General features: G+C 37.5%; 1 protein-coding gene across 2 annotated transcripts in view; it reads right to left on the reverse strand.

The window, feature by feature from the left end:
• Nucleotides 1–966: 966 nt before the first annotated feature.
• The window catches only part of CHSY3 (chondroitin sulfate synthase 3), a 155,242-nt gene continuing 132,261 nt past the window's right edge, over nucleotides 967–23,947 (reverse strand). For both annotated transcript variants that reach the window (XM_053932218.1, XM_053932217.1), the window contains one exon: nucleotides 967–3,249. In XM_053932218.1, coding sequence (XP_053788193.1) covers nucleotides 1,684–3,249 — 1,566 coding nt within the window. In that variant the 3' untranslated portion in view covers nucleotides 967–1,683. The remainder of the gene's footprint in view (nucleotides 3,250–23,947) is intronic.

Below are 23,947 nucleotides of genomic sequence, written 5' to 3' on the forward strand. Positions count from 1 at the left end.
TGCATTTTAGGGAGATGCAGTGCTGACCCAGGGAGACCTATTTCAGCTTCGAGCAGCACAGGAGTGGCAAGAACCAAAGAAAGCTGAGGAGAGAATGGTGATACCCTCTGTCTTCAGGAAGAAGATGAGTCCTGTTTTTAGACCCCTCGGCCCCAGGGGAAAATGGGGGGGACTGTAGTCCCAGGATGAGAAGCCGAACTGTTATATCTTTGAGTCCGTGACAAAGCATCCTTAAAGGAGCCCTATGAACAGTCTGTCCATGCACGGTAGTGAGAGCACTGTAACATAGAATAGAGAGTGTCACACTAGCAGATTTTTTTTTTTTTCCGGGCAGTTGCCATGTGTGACAGGGAAACACAGGGTAGCAGCTGTGATTCCTAGAGAGTCTGTAGTGCAAGAGAAACTTCTCTCTCTCCCTTGATAGTTTAAGTATAGATTACCTGAAAGGTAGTAATTTAATCAAGAATCCCGGGTAATGTTTCATAGCTAAGTGTTTTTAGAAATTGAGAAGAGGAAAGGTGTTTTAAAAAGTCTTCATCCTAGATTTAGTTTATGTGTTTTCTGTATTAGTAGTAGTTTAATAAAGTTTTTTTTTCCTTTATTATTAAGCTTGGGCCTACTCTACTCTGTTCCTGATAACATCTCACAGCATTTATTTAAAGAAAGTACATTTTCATAAAGACGCTGGCATTGCACCAGTGTCCAACCATAACACTATTCTACAGTTATTTTAATTTTAACAACAAGTTTCTACTGAATACCAATATTTATGAAAAATGTAAAACAAAAAATAGAGCTTTAACTTTTAACACTGAAATGCAGCCTTATGAAAGGAATGTAAAAGAAAATTATGTATTAGAGACTCATTCTAAAAAGAGAAAGAGCAACTTATACTATGTGTTTCAAAGCAAGAACACTGTATGCTTGCACTTTAGCATAAATTACCATGTTGAGTCATCATTTCTTCTTGCCTGCAAATTAAGGATGTTGGCTCAAATAGTCTTCAAAGTGTACATGAGCATTTGATTAAATTCTGTTTGTTGTGAAAATAAAGTTCATTTACACTTTGACTGAATAACAATGAGGAGTTTGTTTTAATAATAAGACATTTAAGGACCTTGGTAGCCAGTACCAGTTGTATTTGCAAGTAGCTCCTCAGCTTTACTCTTTTTTTTTCAAAAATAAAGGTACAGTTATAGTTATTTAGTTACTTAAAAAATTCTAAAGGTGAAGAAAAGTAGCGTTTATACATATAAGTCCTCATATAAATTATAAAACTCAAGTTTGTCTTAGAGAGTTCCATCCCCAGAAGAAGCATAAAGCACTTTTGTGGTACCTACACCAGTAAATATTTGTATCACATCAAATCTGAGAAATGCAACAAAGATGATACTGAATCCAAAAGCTGACAGACAACATTCTTCTAATACAGTCTCTTGTGATGAATATGCTCCATGGGCTTGTATGATTTCCATGACAAGACTGAATTTCAAATAAAGGAAATATAAAGGAATTCACTTCACCAGTTCAGTAGGTATAAGAAACATCAGTGAACAGCAGAGTCAGCCTGTTTGAGGTCAACAGTCTTTGGAAGACTACAAGGAGGGAGTTTAAAACTACAACAGCAAAATCAAATAACAGAATGAGGTAAACTCCCCTAAAAAGGCCAAATAGGCGGAGTTGTCAGGAGAGAGTCCAATTGTACCTGACACCCAAATGTTTCTGTAGCCAGAGTCCAGCGAGCTGCATGGTAGACGCAAATGTACTTGCTTTGGACCCTAAGCACATTTTATATTGTTTCGGATCTAAATTGGGGTCACACTGAACATGATGAAAAATATGGACAACTCCTACTTCCTGACTTCTGAAAGCCTTCAAGCCAGACATTATCACTTTAGTAAAGAGATCTACATCCTCAAGTCCCCAGCCTTGAATCGAGGTATCAAATCCACCAGCAGTAAGTAGATCACTTTTGTAAATACAGGTAATTCCAAATCCATACTCCCTCCAAAATCCAGTTCTTTTTGTGAAAACAAAACTACTGTCAGCTGGAGGGTTGCCTCCATATATTACTTTTGGATCGTATTGGCTGAAGATGATAGGGTAGTAAACCTGTTCTCCCTGAATAGTGTTATCTCTGCATCGCTGGAGGAAGTCTGATGTGAATACCAGATCAACATCACAGAACAGCAGCAAAGTGTCATTGTCAAAATGAGACGAGGCCATCTCAAGAGCTAAACCTCTAGAAAACTTTCCTGACATTGGAATCAGGGTCATATCTGCCTTGGGATACTTAATGCTGTATTCTTTCATTAGCTCTATATGTTTGCTAGAGTCTTTGCCTGAATCAGAACTGAAGAGAATTATTGCCAACTTTACATTCTGCTTGGGAATCAGACAAGTCTTCTCAAAATTATCCATAAATCTTGAGAAAGTATCAAATCTTCCCGTGATAGGGACAAGAATATGTATTTTCTTGTCACTGTGTCCCCCAATGCCTTTGGTGCTTTGGAATGAAGAGGAAAAAATCTTTAAAGAATTTGAAAGGAAAGAGAAAGATGGAGTGTCACTGTTGGTGTCCTCCAGCAAGCTTTTTACATCCAGCTCCTCTGCTTCTTTGAAGAAAGGTTTGCTAAACAATTGCTGAAGGTAAGCATGGCGTCTCACTGGAACTGTAACTTTCCTTCCTTTGTGCCTTTTGTACAAAAGCAGTAAATCCAGGATGTACTCTACTCCATGCAGCGGATCTACCCTGCGGTACCCATACTGTATTTCCTTGAAATCAATGAGCCTTCCTCTAGATCTGGAGTTCTCATTTGTTATTTCCATGACCTGCATCACAGTATCATCCAGTGCAGCCCGCAGGACACTGCTCAGGCTCTGGCGGGGTGGCTGGTTCTCCACCATTGAGTAAAGAAACTTTCCTGTCAGGAACTCCCACTCGATGACTTCATCCCTTTCATGTGGCTGGAAATTATTGAAAGATGGCACCACTCCCAGTTGCTGATCTTCCTTATTTACTTCAGTGTTACTGAGCTTACTCATCAGGACACTTTCTCGATGGAGTTGGATGGTCCGATGGCGCAGTTCGGAAATTTTGCGACTCAGTATGTAACTGTGCAGCCTATATTGGTAGGCAGGTCTTTTGTTTGGATGAAGCGTTATGGCTGTGTGGATCTTGCTGTTGTGAAGATCTTGAATGTAACCCTTGCGGTTGTGTTCATAGTTTTCATGGAACAATTGCTGCATCTGGAAAGAGAGAGAGAGGGGTGTAGGGGGGAAAGAGACATTAAGTTGAAGTGCTTCTACCCAGAAAAAGGACTCACAGTGGTACTGGTATTATTACCAATTCTTATAGATCTTGGTTATTTTTAGGCATAGACTTTTAAAGCATTCAGTAGAAAATAGTTACATTGTTTTGCTGTGGGTTTCAGTAAAGTCCACAGTAAGCAAATATTGTCCTCTGTCTAAAGAGAAGGTCAGTTATCTTGGGTTTATCTTCATTTTGTCCAGCTGCAGAACTAAGGGAAATGCATAGGCATAGCTCTGTGGGTAATATTTCTGAGTTCATGGGTGCTATGCTTGAACCACTGACTTCACTTCAACCTAAACCCCAATTAGCACAGATCCTTAATGGAAGGTTAGCAACATTTATTAAAGACCACCCTGTATTTGTGTCTATGGAGCACAAAGCTGATTGTACTGATATATGCAAATAGTTAGTGCTGCTTCACATTCAAAAACTGAACAGACTTTACAAAACCTTTATTTTTCATGTTAACAGAGAATTCAATAATTGAAATAAAACAATTTGAATTTTGTAAGGCACACATATAATAGAGCATGTCAATTAAGCAATTGATTGAGATAGTGATTTCCAATTTATTTCTGTAGCAAGAAAAGACATTCTAGTTCTTCAAATCAGTAATTGTGATATAATGAAGAGATACGTTTTGTGGCTGACAGATCTAGGATCCAAAATATCTGGCCTGTATACTTTCTGTGCTGACAACTAAACTATAAGCAAATCAGAAAACTCTCTTTGACTCAGTTTCCTCCCCAGAAGACCACTTAGCTCATTATTAATGTGATAAGTATTTATTCTTAAATGGGAAATAATATGGAGTAGTAAATTACTGATATCATAAATACCTTGAAAACCTGCTGCTCTTTGCTAACACCTACTAACTCCAGAGAATTATTTTCCATGACTAGGAGATAAAGGAGAAAAGGCTGGGTTTTTTTTATCTGCAAACAGATTGGTCTGCAATTAATACATAAGGAAAATGTGCTAATTAGATAGAAAATGTTGTTCAATAATGTGTTTTAAACTGAGATGGGTATTGAAGTTCGTCTTTTATACACTGAAGAAATCAGGAGAGGTAAGTCCTGATTGCGCAGTATATCAGACTTAAAACATTTAGCTCATTTTACTTCAATTCTTTCAAGAACAGAAGCTTTGATACTGGAAGTAATATTAAGAATAGGGCAATAAATGCAAAAAACTCCTAACGAAGGTAAGAATCATGAGAGCTATGTAAAGTCATTAGCATGTACAAGACATAGACATTGTCACATTTATAAAAACAGAACTTTAATATAGGACTCCTGGAGTGGCCCTCCCATCTCATTCAGACCCCAAATGCCTCTGCTTGAGCAAACATGGCTGCTACTATTACTCAGATTAAAATTTTAGAGGTTAGTCATATAACATGTAGAAAAGCAACAGGTACATTCTGAGAAATACCTTAAGCTATGTTAAATTTGCCTCTAATAAAACAGGCACCTCTGTTATATTAAAGTGAAAATTAATATGAAAAAAACATCCAAAGTTACAACATGACTCATATACCCCTTATTCACAGAACCTACCTAAAGCTCTCTGAGAACGTTTGTTCTGTCTTGAAGTGTGGGTGTTTTGCTTGTTATATGAGATGAGATGAACCAGGGACATGACAGTTTGGCTGATTTCCTTTTAATCACACAGGAACCAACATCATCAGGCCTGTTAGTGGTTTAATTAGCAGTGCTGAAAAAACTGAAATATGGCCTTCTTGAGGATTAGAGATGGTCGCTGGCAGGACAGGTGGATTAGAGATTGAAAGGGAAAACAGTGTTTAGGAAAGTGCCGGCGGATGGCATTTGCTCTTTGGAAAAACAATTTTCTCTTCTCGCTCTACAATTTACATTTTTAATAATGAAAAGAGAACAGCTTATCTGGCTAAATTTCCAGCTCTCCAGTTATAAGTTACACTTCCTTCCTGGTCTGTTTTACTTAAATTGTATGGTGTGAACTCTGCAAGGTGACTATGAGTTTGCATTGTCCACTTTTTCTGCAAAAAGCTGAAGGCATGATTTTTACATCTAAAATTTCATTGTAAAGTCCCCTTAAAGGAAAATAAAGAAAATGTGTAATGTGGAAAACAAAAGAAAGAAGGGGAGGTGGTTTACATGACTTTCTTTTCTAAATCGTCTAATGAAGAATGCTATTTGAGTATAAATGAAACAACCATTAATTTACCCATTTACAACCATGAAAACCTTTACACATTACATTTAAAGTAAATGATTTTTCATAGTTAAGTACATGAAAGTTTTATGTAAAGTAGTAAAATGCATTTTATCCAAAAGATTTGCAACAGATTACATATTGCTGCAAAGCTAAATGCTGTCCTCCAATTGTGCAAATTCTTCTGTAACCCTTGACTTATTACAAAATCAGCTTTACAGAAGATTAATTAGCAGCACTTATTTAACAGAAATATTCTGTTGACATAAATACTGCGTTTTTCGCACATTCCAATGTCAGATGCCTGGGTTCATTTGATATGCTCCACTGAAACCATGGAGAGAAGATATACTCCATTATAATAATGATTTTGCTTTTGATAATCAACAACAGATTAAAAGTAGCAATTAAAAAAATTCAATCAACTCAGTAATGCAGTACTATCACATATGTGCAAAATGGCACTAATCCATTTTCAGTTAAGTTACTGAAAACTTTTAATAGATCCTGTCCTGATTTGGAGAAAACAGAACAAACATGACACTGAAAGCATCAACACTTCCTGAAGATATCCTGTTTTAATCTTGGTGCAGAAATTTGTTCTTAATGTTGCAAGAAAAAAATGTCTTTTTACAATTCAATTTATTAACATTTAAATGAAAGCAATTCAATTTGATTCTAACTTTGCTTTGAAATTTCTAAGCAAGATGGTCAAGCCCAGAAGGCAAAGGGAAGGATGATTAAATTTCCTGGAAAATGGATTTGTGTAAGAGTCTGAATTGAAAAATGCAGCCATAAATTATCTGGAAAAGGAGGTGAGTTTAGGAAGTGGCAAAATTTATTGACTATAAATTAAAATTATTCAGCATGGAAGAGTAAACCTTCTTGCAAAAGTTTTCATTATTTTGAATGGCAGGTTAATAAAATGCCAGATTAAATTCTGCATAGATAAATGCAAAGTACATATGAGGAACACAATCCTAACTCTACCTGAAGAATGTCAGACTGTGCAAGCTATTAGGACTCTGGGAAGAGAACCCAGTCCACACAGTATGCAGTTCTGTGTAGGTGTCACACAAATGTTCAGCAGTGATGAAAGGAAAAGCAAATAGCATGAGGACAAGTCTAGAGTGAATCAGAAGCTTCATTACATGGTTGTGTCCATAGCACAGCATCTTGAAGACTGTGGCCAAGCACCTTGTCAGTATCATCCCATCTGAAACTGATAACACAGAATTATAGAATGTTAAGGGTTGATAGGGACCTTAAATATCATCTAGTTCCAAGACCTTTGCCATGGGCAGAGATACCTTCCATTAGACCAGGTTGCTCAAAGTATTATCCAACCCTACCTTTAACAGTGTCAGGGTTGGGATAGCCACAATCTCCCTGGGACAATATGTTCCAATATCTCACCACCCTCACAGGAAAGAATTTCTTCCTAACCTGTAGTCTAAGTTTTTCTTCTTTCAGTTTGTACCCATTACTCCTTGTTCTGTCAATGCAATCCCTGAAGTGTTGCTCTCTGGCTTCCCTGTGGGCATCCATATGGTAAAAGGCTGCTATGAGGTCTCCATGCAACTTTCTCTTCTGTAGAGTGAGCAGCCCCAACTTTCTCAGCCTGTCTTTGTACCTCTTATCAACTTTGTGTCCTCCTCTGCACTTTCTCCAACAATCCCATATCCTTCCTGTGTTGGGGGCACCAGAACTGGCACTCCAGGTGGGGTGTCACCAGAGCAGAGCAGAGCAGAGGGGCATAATCCCCTCCCTCACCCTGCTGCCCATGCTGCTTTGGATGCAGCCTAAGATCCCGCTGGCTTTCTGGGCTGGGAGTGCTCATGGCCAGGTCATGTTGAGCTTGTCATCAACCATCATGTGAGTACAAAGGTACTGACCAAGGTACACCCAACCTTGGTACAAAGGTACACCAAACAATTACACATCTGGATCATTAAATAAACAGATAACTAGGGGAAAAGAGAGAAATTCAAAGAGGGCCAACTCCGAGATCAATGGAGTCAGAGTGAGTGAGCACCATAAGAAACATTGATAGAAATGGTACCACCTCTTCTCACATAAAGAACTATGACACTTACAAGGATGCACTCAAGATCTGGAAGCAGAAAAGGAAATAATCACATAGCTCAAGCACAGATCTTACTGGCACAGAAAGCTGCTAACAGTAAAATTTTGGGTCACTTTAAAGAGAGAAGCAACAGCTTAGAGGGAAACTCCAATCATTGCTATATAGAACTCCTCGAGCCCCAGCCGAAGATATATCACAATATTTCCTTATTGTCCTGTACCCCTGCAGGGGGTAGGGTATTGTCCTGTACCTCTGCAGGGTACAGGAGAGAGATATTTTGCCAAATGAACATTTAGTTTGATATGATACAACCAATTTATGTTCACTGAAAGCAGTGAATGTGAGAATTTGTCTTCAATTCAATATAATACCTGGAAGGCCCAACATTTTATCTTTTCACACTGCATGACTTAGGGACTTTTCTGAATAGTTTGCTGTCTTCTGAATGGCTCTTACAGCACAACTAATGCAAGAGTTGGCACGGACTTCTGATTGCCTTTTTCCATGCCAGCTGAAACTAGAAGTTGGCAAGAAATACTAATGCTCTGAGGAACTCTGAACTGCAAGCAGGAATTTAAAAAAATATAAGAAAGAAATCAGAATAAAGGCAAAGTTTTATTATTGTGGCAGAAAAATACAATAGCTAATACACAAGCACAAAGTAATTTGCATTGCAATCTCTGAAATCATTGTAATTGCTGTGATTTACTGATATAATAAAACAGGAAGGTTCTTACTGCATATACACAAAAGCCCAAACCTACCAACTTTATTATTGCAAGACTATCACATATGAAAAGAGTAAATGCAAATGGTGCTTTTTAAATTAACACAATTTTTGTTTGGGCATTAAGAACATTTTACAGAGAAGAGATAAAATTTAATCCTCCATTCACTCAAGATGTTCTTAAATCCATGGGAGTGCTAAACTGTTGACCATTTTATCTAAACTGGACTTTTAATAAGTGTAGAAATAAGATGAACAGGAATTATTCCTGGTCTTTCTTCCCTCTGCTCTTTAGAGTTTAGCTCTTCTAAAGATGAAGATTTATTCACTGCTGTCAGTGAATTCAAGGGACATATCATCCATATGAAGTACATATGTAAATCTACTGTGTTTGAGATGATTCTGTTTTGCTGAACAGCAGGAAGTTAAGTGCTTAAAAAAATTCAGATGACTATAGGCACATTAGGATGGTCTCAATAATATGTACTATAATAAAATGCAAGACTAAGCCGCAGGTAATCTAAGTTTCTGGACAAGAAGACAGATTTGAGCAGGTCAGTTTTGATGTTCTGAGAAATACTATAAACCTGGAGAAGATAAGGATTAAGACTGGAATTATGAAATGCATATGAACTAGATAACAGAGAAGCAATAACAAGCTATGTACAAGTGGGGAATTATCAGTTTGGAGAGAAGTTATTACAGAAGCTTCTAAGGATCACTATAGTTCCCAGTGACACTGGCACAAAATCTTAGACACTGCTCATGACACACACTCAAGGACATTATGACTAAATGAGAAGGCAACTCATAAGAGCCAGAGAACTTGGAAATTAAGAAGTTGTGGAAATTAAGTCATTATAATAAAACAATACATATAATGCTATACCCATGGTTGTAAGAGGTAGATGATGACTAAATATCTTAGGAAAACTGACTTTTTAAACTAGAAATAACTGACATACAAAGAAAACATAAGAATGTTATCAGACACTAAGGTGACATTAAGAGATTATGGAAATTCAGTGTGAATCCTCTACAGAAAAGGGACACAAAACTTAGTGTTGCATCAGTCAGAATAATTCAGAAAGACACAAGAAACAATTTCACACAATTCTGGACTTGCATTTTTATCAAATGCATTGGACAAATAAATGCAAAAGAAACTTGTCAGGACTTTTCTAATTTAGCTTGTAAATAGACAAATTAAACAGCACTGGTATACAAGGACAGCAGCATGCATGGAAAGAAAGAGAAAAATGTCTTAAATTACCCTGGGCATTATCTAAGTGAAACAGTTGTGGAAAAGGCTGCATTTTAATAGTCAGCAGATTTAATGAAGGTAGGTTGATAGTCTTTCAGCCTCCTCAGGTTTGGACTGCCTGGTGTCACTAGCCCCCTTCTTTGGAACAAACCAGCCTTTAGAAGAGAAGCACCAGGGTAATGTAGAAGGGATGACAGGTTAAGAAGCTGGTAATAACAGCTCCAGTTACAATGAACAGCCCCTTACGCACTGCCAATTTTTCCATTAGGATGTGAAATGGAAATGGCTGACTCATCAGTTTTGATGATGCCAAAGATCTGACTCATTTCCTGTTCTGGATGAATGATTACGGAGAAGGTATAACTAATTTTCCTATCATAGCTTAAGCTTCAGGTAACTTAGTGATATTCAGACTTGTGCTTGCTCCTACATACTCAGTCACTAAGAGACCTCAGCAGAGAAAAGCAGGTTATATTATCAGGGCGTTTCACAGTGAGAACAAATGCACTGGGATCAGCTACATGTTTACACCATAAGTCTTGGGAGCTGAACATGCCCTCCATGGCATTAAACTAATACCCCTGCAGTCCAGCAGGTAGAGTCATCTGCACTTTTGCCATTGTTTGCCTCATTACAGAAGATGGTTTACCACAGTAGCATTGCCATTATCACATTCAGGTGACAACCCATCAGCATGTATGTACTTCATGTCCTTTTGAACATCTTGGCAGGGCATGTGTGCTTCCTTAGATAACAGCTCAATGCTAAAAACTTTTCCAAATGCTATAATTGTTCTCTGGCTTCCACACATCAAGCAAAGGAGCAATCCTCCCTCCTTGAAGCCAAATCTCCCATGACCTCAGGGCCATATTCCAAACTGGATCTTGCCAAGGTTCCTGCCCTGCCATAAAGTGTGCTTCAGCTCTCTTACAATCAAATACTCTTCTCTGGCATGTTTCATACAGTATGATAATTTATTAATAAGTGGTATTTCACAAATTTAAAGATAATTAATCAATAATCAATTATTTCTGCATTTGTATCAAGCCACTCAAATACTCCATTGTTAAAATAACACACATTACATTATTATCTACTAGTTAGCTATAACCTGCATCAAGTACAATTGATAAGAAACCCTAGCTTTTTATGTACATGCTTTATTATTTACAGAATTCATATTATATATTAAAAGCATTGTAAAATTTGACCACAAAAGTAATACATAATCTTTTATACCAACACATCTTCAGTGCAAGACAATAAACCTTCCTGAAGGCTCATACACAGCAGTGCACCAGAGCATTTACCAATATTTCTTCCTATATTATTCTTTTGAACATATGTCATGTACATATTCTAATGTACATAAGTACATTAAATACATATTTCTTCCTTCCTTAATACTTTTTTTAATACAGAGTTGAGAAAAATGCTTAATCATTAACTTTAAGGAGCAAAAGAAGAAGGAAGTTATTTTGCCAACCTCTTACCCTTAAGCATAGTCCTGAAGGTAGTTTACAATGATTATTGAACCATAAGACTAAAAAACAAATTTTTGTGTTAGCAAAATAAAAATTAATAAAGTATTAGTGTGCCTGTGGAATTATTTATTAAATTAAGTGAAAATTACAATTAACTCCATTACATAACACAGGCATGCAAAGTGTGTAAGTACTTTTATTTTATCGACTGTTCCTTTCTCACTATGTGACACATTTGACCATATAGAGGCAGAAATATTAAATCTGTCAAATATTAGCCTTCAATGTGCACAACAGAAAAATATGGAAAAAGTCTTTAAGGTTATATATCTAGACAGAAATATCAAGTTCTACCCTCTGTGTTAAGGAAAAAAAAATGAAAAAGTTATTTGATGACTAATCATAATTTCTGAAGTGTTTCTATGTGTTTCTATGTAAAGTAGTCAATTTTTTAATGATAAACTTTTCTAAAACATGGACTCATGCGTTTGTGTATCTGACCAAAGACTTGAATACTGTAATTATTCTCTGAAGTGCATGAACACCACAAATGCTGATTCTACATATACAAATTCTATAGAAACTGGAAATTTTGCTTTTATTGGGTACTTTGTGAGTAGTATCACAGTTGAACTAGCAACACACCCCACTTTACAGGATTACTGCAGAAGCACTTTTTATTGAGAAATTTCCCTTTTGTTACACCAACAAAGATCATATCCTTTTCATTCCTACTCAGTAGTGCTCATACGTTTACATTTACTTTATCCCCAAAGCTGTCCCTCCTACAAAAAACACCACACTTCTAAAGAAAACATCCAAATACTGACAGCTAGTGTGGTGAACACTTTTTAGCATGGTTATACTCAGCACTCTTCACAGCATTACAGAAAAGAGTAATTTGGTTTACGACAGTATGAAGATGGCTGGGACAGAATTTCATTCACACTTGGCTAGAGTCATTCCTAAAAAAAACCCCAGTGGTAATGTATCCTTTCTGATTTTCACTTGTTGAGACCAATCTCCTTGTACATGTTTGAGAATCTTTGTCCATCCAGACCCACTTCACACTAACCAAGTGAAGTTGAAGCCACAGAACTAACACCCTGTAAATGGCCTGAGGCTGTGCTGCCTCCTTCATCTGATGACTTCACACCTACATACCAACTGACACCAGTTCAGATGCTCAGAACACCATCTGCACTCCTGTCACATCACCTGACATGGGAAAGTAACCTGCTCCACTCAGAAACCTGCCATGTTCAATGCAGGAAACCTCTTCCGCTGAATGAAGAATTGAGGAGATTTTCTTCTGCAGTGTAATATAACAAAATTAATGTTTCTAGAACCTTTATGCTTCAAGTACTCTTGAATGTGTAATCTTAAAACACTGGGAGAGGACAATTTCATATGCAAAGAGAGAGCAGCCCTCTGCATGCCCCTGCCCCAGTAATAACACTAGCTATAAAAAAAGTATGAGGCTCCTGTCTCATGAAGAATCTTTATACTGCAGTGATATTTTACCAGTTATAATTCTTCTGACTGGGAGATGAGCATCCTGCAAACTACAACAGTCTGACACAAAGACTTCCCTGGTATTTATGACTTCCCTTAGAAAAGTCAATCTTCCTGAAGAATCTGCATGCCTGTGCCTTACTAAACCTGTTACCCACTACAGAAAATGTATATCTTACTTTGCTCATCAGGAGCTTAAAAGGACTTTCTAAAATTAGTCCTAAGTATCCTTACTTCTGAAGTAACTCATCAATTCAAATGTTGAAGAAAAATTTGAGAAAAAGCCATTTTAAGTTCTAATTCTTCTCAAGAAAATAAACTATTTAAAAAAATCAAGCTTCAGGGCTACAAATACTGAGCTCTAAGTGCTGAGATAAACTGCAGTATTTCTCTGCTTCAGAAGTTGGTCACATTTCTCACTAAATGAAAAATTCTAAGTGAAAATAATCATTTGAGTTTACTATTCACAGTATAATTGTCATTATAGTCGACAAAAGGGAAATGCTATGAGCTACTATCCATCTGTGAAGTCAATTATTGGGACACAAAAGGTCTTTCCTATTGTTTTTGGAGTCTTTAATAGTACTGCTGTTTGAGACTAAAATTTGAGGCTAAAATGAAAGTAATAAATATTCTTCTCAAGCTGTTTTTATTGCTTGTTACCCTCATTTTAACCTAAGTTTTCATAAAATCCGTTTTGATACAAGGCAACAAAATCAAACAGTCTTATCCTTCCAAAAGTCCACAGTTATTTGGAAACAGAACTTCACTTTCAGTAAATACTAAAAGAAAAAAATGGAATCATCTTTAAGTAGAGGATTTATCTATGCAAGCCACTTACCAAAAAGTTCTCCCTTTAAGTTTATATCTCAATTATTTAAAGAGCTACTTAATATAAACTACTTTTTCACAGTGATAGGCATTCTGTTACATCTGTCTGTCACCCTCTAACACATCCATTTGCAAAAACATGAGGTTTTGGAACTTACTAAGTAATGTTAATCCAGTGCAACCTGATGGAACTTTGATTTCCAGTCTTGAAACAGATCCTGCTTGAAGACCAAGATGATCTCTGTGACCTGTTAAACTTTTATTACTTCACAGCCTTACTCCATATTAATTAGTAAACTTATATTACAAAACAATTTGAGAAGGAACAGAGTGGTAGCAATACCTATTGTAGAATCAATATTAGAGAATCTGCACCTGACCTCCTCCAAGAGTTTTTCACAAAAATATAGACTTTGGGAGACTGGAAACACTAACAATTCAGCATAATTTTTAATTTGTATAATATGATCTATATTATACAGCATGTGTGCAGAGGCAAACACATAGCATTATTAAAAATTATTTTGAGTAACTCAGCCTTAAAGAGTTGCTACTTTCTCTGTTCATTTATCCTTTTTTACAATTATTTTGTAGTTAAGTTTTTCACTTACCTCTTTTCTTGGGAGTGTCTTACTCTTCTGCAGATTTGTGGAAAGTACACAGTACAGTAAAAAAAGAATCGTTCTCCTGTGTTTATTTGATACCCCTTCATTTATTCACATATCCTTTTTTCCCCCCAACATGTTCTATATATGCCCAAAATTATGCACTGGGAGTTCTACAAGATGAGTACAACATACCTGAAGATGAAACACATGGTCTCAACGATTGTATTGTACGCATCCAGTTAAACAAAATTACACCAATGGCAATTTCTTTAGCTGAACATTCATGCAATTAAAAAAGCTGGCTGATTTGTTAATACCACACAGGTAATGCCATAAACAGTACACTATAACATCTTGTGGAGAATACAGTATCTCTTTTTAGCTAACAAGTCTGGATGCATACCTACCAGATAAACGATAAACAAGAATAGTCAATGCTTATTTCTTCAGCAAAGTAGAGCTGTTAAAATAGTGCCTGAGGAGAAACATCAGTTTGCTAATGTTGTCTGAAAAGCCCATTGTCCTGGTTTAGGGTAAATTTATGAGAAAACCTCCAAAAGGGGCCCCCCACAGAAAGCAAACCCACATGACCCCTCCCCTCAATCAGTTCAGGAAGAATTTCCTCAGAGAGAAGTGGAAAAAACCTGTTTATTTAACAGGCAAAGCACTCCCCAGCACAAAAAATGAACAATGCCAGATGACAAAACTCATTTGTCACTCTGAAGAGATGACAGATTCAGAAAATCTCTCCAGTGGGTGGTCACTCTGTTATCAGTCCCTCCGGCACTGGGAAAGGCTGCTGCTGCCCACAGTAGGCCCTCGTGGGCCACAAAGTGCGAGCTCTCGGTGTTTCCCCGGGCTCCACTCCGGAGCAGGTTTGAATGGATCCAAGAAAAGGGAAAGAAAACCAGTCCAGGAAAACTTGGACTGCCTCAGCTAGCTAAACGAACTAGAAAGCGAAGGAGCGCGGTGTTCTGCTCCTTCTGTGCCCAGAAAACACAGTGGAGTTCTGTGGAGAAGTGAGTGCAGGCTGATAACAAAACTCTGTGCTTCTTCTCCTTGCCTTTGCTCTCAGAGCCCATCTTGAAGGCACAGAATAGAATATCCAGCATAAACAGAATACAAGACAGGGATATGAGCATCATAATGTCACCCTAGGACACCCATGAAGATGGAGAATAGAAGTTAGTAAGAAAGAGTAATTTCAAAAAGTGAAAATAGAAAGCATGACAAGAGGGAACAGATGGGATGCCAACCTATCCTGGGAAGTGGTGAGCATCAATTATATTACTTGAACATGCAGAAGTTTGAAAGGTCAGATAAACTGGAAGGAATTTCTTGATCAGGAAATACATCTTGCCACATACAGAAGAATGCGGTGTACCAGCAGATCTCTTATTTGATACTAAGATACTTCTGAACAGAAAAGACAATCAAGGCAGGGTACTGCTGCACATAGGGCTTGCTTTGTCAGAAACTGTATTTATGCCAGAAAATGAATACTGATGGCTCTCACCACCACTACAACATAAGTCTTACCTACACCCAACTCCTCCCACTGGGAAATTAAGCCATATCAGGAATATTCCCATAGGCAGAATAGGGGGATTTAGCTACAGGGGACCATAATAAAAAAGCACTAGGTTAATGAAAAAGGCTTATTTTCTAAAACTAAACAGAAAATCAGCCCAAAAATAGTCAAGGACTCCTAGCCAAAGCAGCAGCGATCTCAGGTGGGAAATTCCAGGAGACTGAAGTTTGCCATCCCCTGCAGACTGGAGCCAAAGAGGAAGGAGTTTGGTGAGTTTCTCAATACAGAGTTTGTTCAGATCTCTCATCTGAACAGATCTGCAGAGCAGAAACAACAGAAACTATGACTGGTCTGATGTTTCTAGAGATATTTTCTTCTCAGTATAGGCAGATCTGAAAGAAAGTGTTTTCATGTCTGAAATAATTGTAACTCCAAACAGTAAGTCATATTACTAATATAAATTACCTCAAGCACTGAAATTAGGAAAACATTTTATAATGTCAAGAAGTGAAGAAAAAATGGGACTGGTTGGGAAAAAAATCCTGTAACTCCCTATATATTGCAACACAATCCATAATTATGGATGTAAATTTTTATTTGTTTTGAGGCACAGGCATGCAGCTTATTTTCATTGCTACTGTTTACCAGCTACATTTTTTTTTTCTTTTAATCTCAAGAAGTTATCATTCCACTGCAAATACACTTCAGAAAACTGCTGGGTCTACCCTTTAGAGAAGCTTCTGAATCCTTTAATTATTCAAAGAAAAATTCAATAAATGCTTGTATAGCCAATTGACTACAGATTTACATTCCAGCACTATCAGATAATGCTGAAATAATGCATAAAAATGGCATCCATAACTTCCATTAGGTAATACCATGAATTCTGTTTAAGTACTTCATCAATCAAACAAATTAACTGTCTGTATACATTACACTCTTTTTTTTTACATTAATGTGTAAACACAACAAAAACAGTGTAGGAAAACACCTGGCCTTGGATGACTTTGTTTATTCATAATTAGCAATATTTCACTATTAGTTTATGTATTTTAATTTCTTAGTCCATTGGCCTTACTTGGATAGATTTTTTTCCACATAAAATAAAGAAAGGATAAGCATTATCAAGAGATATACATAACAGAAAAACATAGAACCTTAGCACAGAAATGATACTTGATTATATAGTTTTATGGAAAACAGGAATTCAATCTGCAGCATTCTTTTTAAATTGCCTTCATCCAGGCAACATCAGATAAAAACTCTGTGCCACCTTTTAGCAGTGCTGGTCTAAGGATGAAGCCATGAATGTGAGACAGAGGTAATATATGTTTCTAAACCAATCTAGCAAAATGGACATATAGGGGAAGCAAAGTTTTGAAGACCTAAAGCTACCTGGAAGCCTTTTGGATACCTTAAATAGCTGACTAATCTCCTTGCTTTAAGCTCAGGCCAAGTTGTTTCACTTCTTGTTTTCTGGTAATTAATCCAACATTCTGACAAAATCTGAGGTATCAAAAGAGATAAAGGGTAATGGAAATTGGCAGGCAAAAAAGAGAAAAAGATCAGGACTAGTGCCTCTAGTGCCTATCTAGACTTACAAGGAAGAACTTACTAGGATAAAACCAGGCAATCTCATAAGATCAACACTTGTAGCAGAGCACTGACTTTTTGTTTAGAACTCTAAGAGCCTTAAAGTTATTTGATTTGCTTTGAAGTCTTCATATTTATTCAAATTGTCATCAAAATCTGGCATTTTATAAAAGCTGTTGGGTAGATTAGGTGTTAAGATATGGATGTGCTGGGGCACAGAATTCCTGAAAGACAGCATCCAAGCAGGAAAAACAGTGTGATTTCATATTAGCTAGGATAGACAGACAAATAGGGTAACAAGGCTGGTGAAGGAAGTGCCTAGAACACAAGTCCTGTGAGGAGTGGCTGAGGGAGTTGAGGGTGTTTAGCCTGGAGAAAAAGAAGCTCAGGGGTGAGCCTTACAACTCTCTGAAAGGAGGCTGTAGCCAGGTGGGAGTCAGCCTCTTCTCTCAGGCAACTAGCAATAGGACAATGTCACTGTTGAGCAGGACGGGAAGGAAATGACTCCAAGTTAGAAGGCAAAGAGAATGAACTGATTTATTTCAAATGCACTGCTCTATATATAGAGAACATAGTGGAGACTAATTTTGTTGATCTTAGAGTAAAAACATCTCACACCATTGGTGTGCAGTGAATGACGCACGGTGGCAGAACATATCTATAAACAATGTGAATAACAAGATAGATTAGACAATTATTTACATTCTTTCCCAACTGCTTCCCAGGCTCTTGCCTGGTTAGAAAAACCCTCTCTTTTTCTCTCTGACTGAACTGAGAATATCCACAGGACAAGAGGACACAGCCTTAATCTGCACCAGGGGAGGCTTAGGCTGGTCATCAGGAGGAAGATCTTCACAAAAGGGTAATTAGCCTGAAATGAGCTGCCCAGGAAAGTGGTGGAGTCACTGTGGAGGTGACATAAAAACCTGGAGGTGTAAGGAAAGACTGGATGTGACACTGGGTGGCATGGTCTGGTTGACAAGGTGTTGTTAGGTCACAAGTTGGATTTGATGATCTCAAAGATCTTTTCCAACCTGACTGATTCTGTGTGATTCTCTGAAATAGATTACACAAGCACACTGAAGTGTGTTTAAACACTCAGCCATGACAATTTATTTATATTTATGTGGAAGTGGTCTGGGAGACTTAGAACTATGGTAAGGGGTTGCCCACAGTAGGAAATACTGACAAATGGTAATCTTGGATCATTAAAGCAATGATCCAGTGAGAAATGGTCCTCTCTGGGTGCCATATATTTTCATCTACAGGAGGCAAGAGGGAATTATAGAATAGGTTGAATTGCACGGGAGCTTTAAAGGTCATCTAGTCAAACCCCCATTGTAATGATCAGAGATGTCTTAAAGTAGAAAGGCTGCACAGAGCTTCATCCACACTGACATTGAATATTCACAGGGACCGAGAAATCTCCCCACACCCTGGGTAATCTATTGCAGTGTTCCATCACCCTCATTGTAAAAATTCCTTTCTTATATCCAATCTAAATTGTTTATTCTTCTGTTTCAAAGCCATTCCCTCTTCCACTCCATGCTCTGGTAAAAAGTGCCTCTCCAGCTTTCTTGTAGGCTCCTTTCAGGTACTGGGAGGCTGCTCCAAAGTCTCCCCAGAGCCTTTTCTTCTCCAGGCTGAACAAGCCTAACTTTCTCAGTCTCATTAGGAGACATGCTCCATCACTCTGGATCATCTTTGTGGCTCTGCTTTGGACTTGATCCAAAAGGTCCATGCTGTCTTTTTGGGAACTTCAGAGCTGGTTATAGGGTTCCAAGTGGGCTCTTACCAGAGCAGAGCAGAGGGGCAGAATCCCCTCCCTCACCCTGCTGCCCATGCTGCTTTGGATGCAGCCTAAGATCCCGCTGGCTTTCGGGCTGGGAGTGCCCATGGCTGAGTCATGTCCAGCCTCTCACACACCAGTACCCCCAGATCCTATACCCCAGGGCTGCTCTCCATCTGTTCATGCCACAGCCTGGGTTCATACCAGGTTTTGCCCCAAACCAGTTGCAGCACTGCAACTGAGTTGCAGGCCATTTTAATTTGGCCTTGTTAAAACTCATGAGATACCCATGGAGCCGTCTTGAGCTTGTCCTAGTCCCTCTGGATGGTGTCAGCCACACAACTCAGATTGGTGTCATCTGCAGATTTGCTGAGGGTTCACTTGATCCCTGATGTCAGTGTCATTGATGAAGACATTAAATACCACACGCCCCAATACCAACACGTGAGGGACGCCACTTGTCACTGATGTCCCTCCATCAGAACCCTCATCTGTTGACCACCCCTCTTTGGATGTCACCACTCAACCAATTCCTTACCCATTGATCAGTCTACCCATCTAATCCATGTCTCTCCAGTTTAGAGACAGCATCTGACTGCCATGACTTTTCAAAAATTGTGGAGAGTAGCTTGGCAGCTGTATCAGCCAATTCCCTATATGTTCCCCTCTTTGCTCACTCATACAGTGGTAAGGCTTCGTATTCCTGCTATGCACAGCTGTTGCCTGCCTGGGTGGAGGGTCTATCCCTCCCAGCCAGAAGCAGATGACTGAGTTGGGTACTGGAAGCAAAACCTCTAAAATAACTGGAACTAAGAATTGCCTCCACAGGGTTTTTTTAGTGCTAGGAATATTAACTTTATGGAGGAAACATACAGTCATGCAGTAACAATAAAACATGAATATTTTATAAATAATAATTAACATAAATCAGATATTTATGTTTTACTAGGACAAAGAAATAGAAAGTCAGCAAATGAAAAATGGAAAAATATAAAATGTGTGTGAAAAAGTAGTTAAGGGAGATCAAAATTATTGAATTTTAAAATTATTGAAGCTCATAACTTAGCATGAAGCTAAAAAGATTAAACATACAGATAATAAGAATATCCAAGATGATATTACAAGGAACAAGGGCATTGAGAATCCTTACTGATTCAGGGTAAAAGCAATTTGGTAGCTCATAATGGCCCATTGAAAAGTGTCAGCACAAGCTCACCACAAAGATCAAGCCTACAGAATGCAATGTTAATAACTTCTCCAAGGGAAATATATTTAGTTTAAAAATGTATCACATCACATTAACATTCTTAACACAGGATTTTCAACATCTTTGGACAACAAAACAATAAACATAGACTGATAAAAAATGATCTATTCTCCTCTTTGGTAAACATATCTTGAGAACTCTTAAATGCATTGCCAAGTCACATTTTAAGCTCTCATATTAAGCAAGAAAGCAGAAGTGCCAGCAGATCTACCTACTATGGACCAAGGCTCTCTAATCTATCCCTACTAATTAAATACTCCATCATTCTTATAGGAAAGTCAACTATAAAATTTGTAACAACTTCAAAAATTGGAAATTACTAGAACCTGGTTTTGATGGCTGGTAGACCTAAAAGTAGTTTCTCAGAAGTTACCACTGGGGAACTAATGACTGAACTAGTGGATCCAAGACATCTGAGTTCTTCCAAAGAAAGAAAAGGGAAAATCAGTACAGTAAGACTTCCTGTAATACTTCGTCATCCCCTTGACATAAAAGCTTTTCATCAGTCTGCACACTGGCCAGATTTCTGCAGGATAGGCCAGATTTAATCTGGTTTTTTATTTATTTTTTCTTACACTTGTACTACATCAAGTCATACGCAGCTGAGACAGTGAACAGCATGACCTCCTTGTCAACCAAGTCTTCACTTCTTGCCATGTCAGTAAGAGAATATTAAAACAAGGATGTTCAAATTAGGATTTCATTTTTTATGGTGTAATCAAGGAGATAAGTACAGCTTCCTTCCAGCTGATTGTGTTACCATTAAAGTTTATGATAAATTATGAACGCCCTTGAGCTAAACATCCAATTAAAATAACATAAGCATGGCAGAATGTCTGTTACAATGTTTTCCTTAGAAGAAATCCTAATTATATTGCCATTATACTTTTCCACAGGCATAGCTGTGCTTTCTGACTGGATGGTATGAAAATATAACATTAATTAATATGACTGTGTTCTTATAGCATTACCACAAATTGCTATTATGTTAAAATAAAAAAAATCCAAGCCTACTGAGTTATATGCTCCTTGGTGACAGGAGATCTAAGATTGAACAGTGATTCTTCATCCTCCCATTATCCTTAACAAGATCCTTCATTGTTGAACTTCTGAATTGGAAAGTGTGGTTGATTAGTAAAAAGAAAAAGTCTTTCAGATAGACTGTGATAATTTGAAGCCCATTTTATACTGCTTCATATATTTTCATGTCTGAAAGTTTTTAATGGAGATTTGAAGGTGCCCTCCTATTTAAATCACAGACTTGAAACTAATTTTTTTCCAAGCAGTAAAAGACCTGCACATTCACTGATTGATTCTTCAGTAATAATAATTTTCTTACAAATCATTGAAGTATGTCTAGCTTGGTCATTTAACTCATTAAGGAATTTGTAATTTATATGCACTATGTCTTCTTTTATATTATGTCACTGTTTTCACACAGTATTCTGTCACAGAATAATCAAATACATAGAAAGCAGTTCTATCTTTACTATAGATTTTCAAATCAAACAAAGCAAAAAGAAAAACTCTAAAAGATAACAAATAGGGAGGTACAATGGAGTACAGAAAATAGATGAGATTTATATATTTGGAGAATTCTTAGTGAAAACAATTCAGAAAAAATAGTAAAGACCTCAGATTTTACCAATTCAATTGACCTAAATAATTCAGAAATTGTTGTTCTAGTTTTTATTAAATTTTTGATTGGCTTGAGTTGTGCTTTGAACATGAAACAGAAGAGAACAGGCAAAGAAGAGTAAAAATTGAAACAAAGTGAAATAATCCATTTTACTGTTCTCGTCTCTTACTGTAAAAGGTAATAATACCCTGAAGGAATGAGAACAGAACTATACATAGCTAAGGCTTTTTCTATAGGATTAGATTACATTTTTTTAATAGGACAAATATTAAGCAAATAACTACTCTGTCAAGGTGGCCAATAGTTCTATTGCATAACAATGGTGACACCATATATTAAGAGAAACTTTCTTACACGATTTTAGTTTATGATCAGGTTGAAATAACTTGGAAGAGAGAGCTGCTTGAAACCCACCTAATGTGTTTATTACATGTGTCTGCTTGGATGTGTGCCTACAGAGAGCTGTTACTACTGTTACAACTATACGTACCAAATCCTCTAAAAAGTAAAATTAGGCAGTCATAGAATCATACAACGGTTTGGGTTGGAAGTGACCTTAAAGACCTTCTAGTTCTAAATTTGTACCATGGGTAGGGACACCTTTCAATAGACTAGGTTGTTCTAAGTCTCATGCAGTCTGGCCCTGAACACTTCCAGGGATGATGCATGCACAGCCGCTCTCGACAACCTGTTCTAGTGCCTCACCAAACTCTGAAGAACTTCCATCTAATATCTAATCTAAATCTCTCCTCTTTTAGTTTAAAACCCCTCCCACTTATAATATCATTATCTGATAACGTAAAAAGTTGTTCACCATCCTTTTGTAAGTCTCCTTTATGTACTGGAAAGTGAAATGAGGTCTCCCTGGAGATTTCTCTTCCCCAGACTGAACAACCCCAGCTCCCTCATCCTGTCATCATAAAATAGGAGCTCCAGTCATTGGATCATTTTTATGGTTCTTCTCTGGACTCCCTCCAGCAGGTTGATGTCTTTCTTCATGAAAGACAGAGGACTGCTGAAGACTCCAGAGCTGTATGCAGTACACCAAGTGAGACTCACAATGACAGAGTAGGGGGGAGAATCACCTCCCTCAACCTGCTGCTGATGTTGACAACGCTTGTTTAGAATACTGAACAAAATGGGGAAAGCTACAAAGAACTTTTCAGAGAGATTGTAACAGAAATAAGTTCATTTAAATATGTGGCAACAGAATTATTTTTCCTTTATTGTAGCTGAAGACAGATGTAGAATGAAGGAATGTAAGCAGTAGTTAAGTCACAAAGGATATAGATACAAGTTTTATGAAGATGAGTTGAAGTATCAAGTATATCTGCCTCAAAACCAGGTAGCCTTTTCCTTCTGAGAACTGTGTACTAAAATGTGCAAATGCCCTCATTTATATATGAGGTTCACTAATATTATTGAAAAGGAAGAAAGAATAATGTATTGGAACTTCCTCCTAGTAAGGCAAAATGCACTAAAACTAGAAATTACAGATGTAATCATTAGTGTTTCTACCACTGTTGTGAATATGCTGATCTGATCAGTTGTTTCCTGAGTTTCAGCAAGTAAGAAGAAGAATCAGCTATCTTTTATTTGGAAATTAAATTTGGTCTTTTTCTGATTAGTGTCAGCTGGGTTCTTTAATGTTTAAAGCATCTATCAATGGTGGCATTCAGAGGGTGATGGTCAATGGCTCTGTGTTGTGATAGGGATCAGTGACAAGTGGTGTCCTTCACTTGGAACAGTGTTGTTTAATGTCTTCATCAATGACACAGACATCAGGATCAAGTGAACCCTCAGCAAGTCTGCAAGTGACACCAAGCTGAGTGGTATAGATGAGTTGACACACCTGATGTATGTCCTAGTCCCTCTGGATATCATCCAGAGGTACTAGGACAAGCTCAAGACTTGGGCTCATGGGAACCTCATGAGGTTTAGCAAAGGTCAAGTGCAAGTCTGAAAATTAATTAGGAAAAATTAATTAAATTTCCTAATTAAAAATTAGGAAACACAGGGTCCTTTAGAAAAATACTATATTATTGTATTTTACAAGTATAAAATACAATTCAATTTTCATCCTCCATAAACAAAATGACCATCC

The sequence above is a fragment of the Vidua chalybeata genome, chromosome Z (assembly GCF_026979565.1).
Source record: "Vidua chalybeata isolate OUT-0048 chromosome Z, bVidCha1 merged haplotype, whole genome shotgun sequence".
NCBI lineage: Eukaryota > Metazoa > Chordata > Aves > Passeriformes > Viduidae > Vidua > Vidua chalybeata.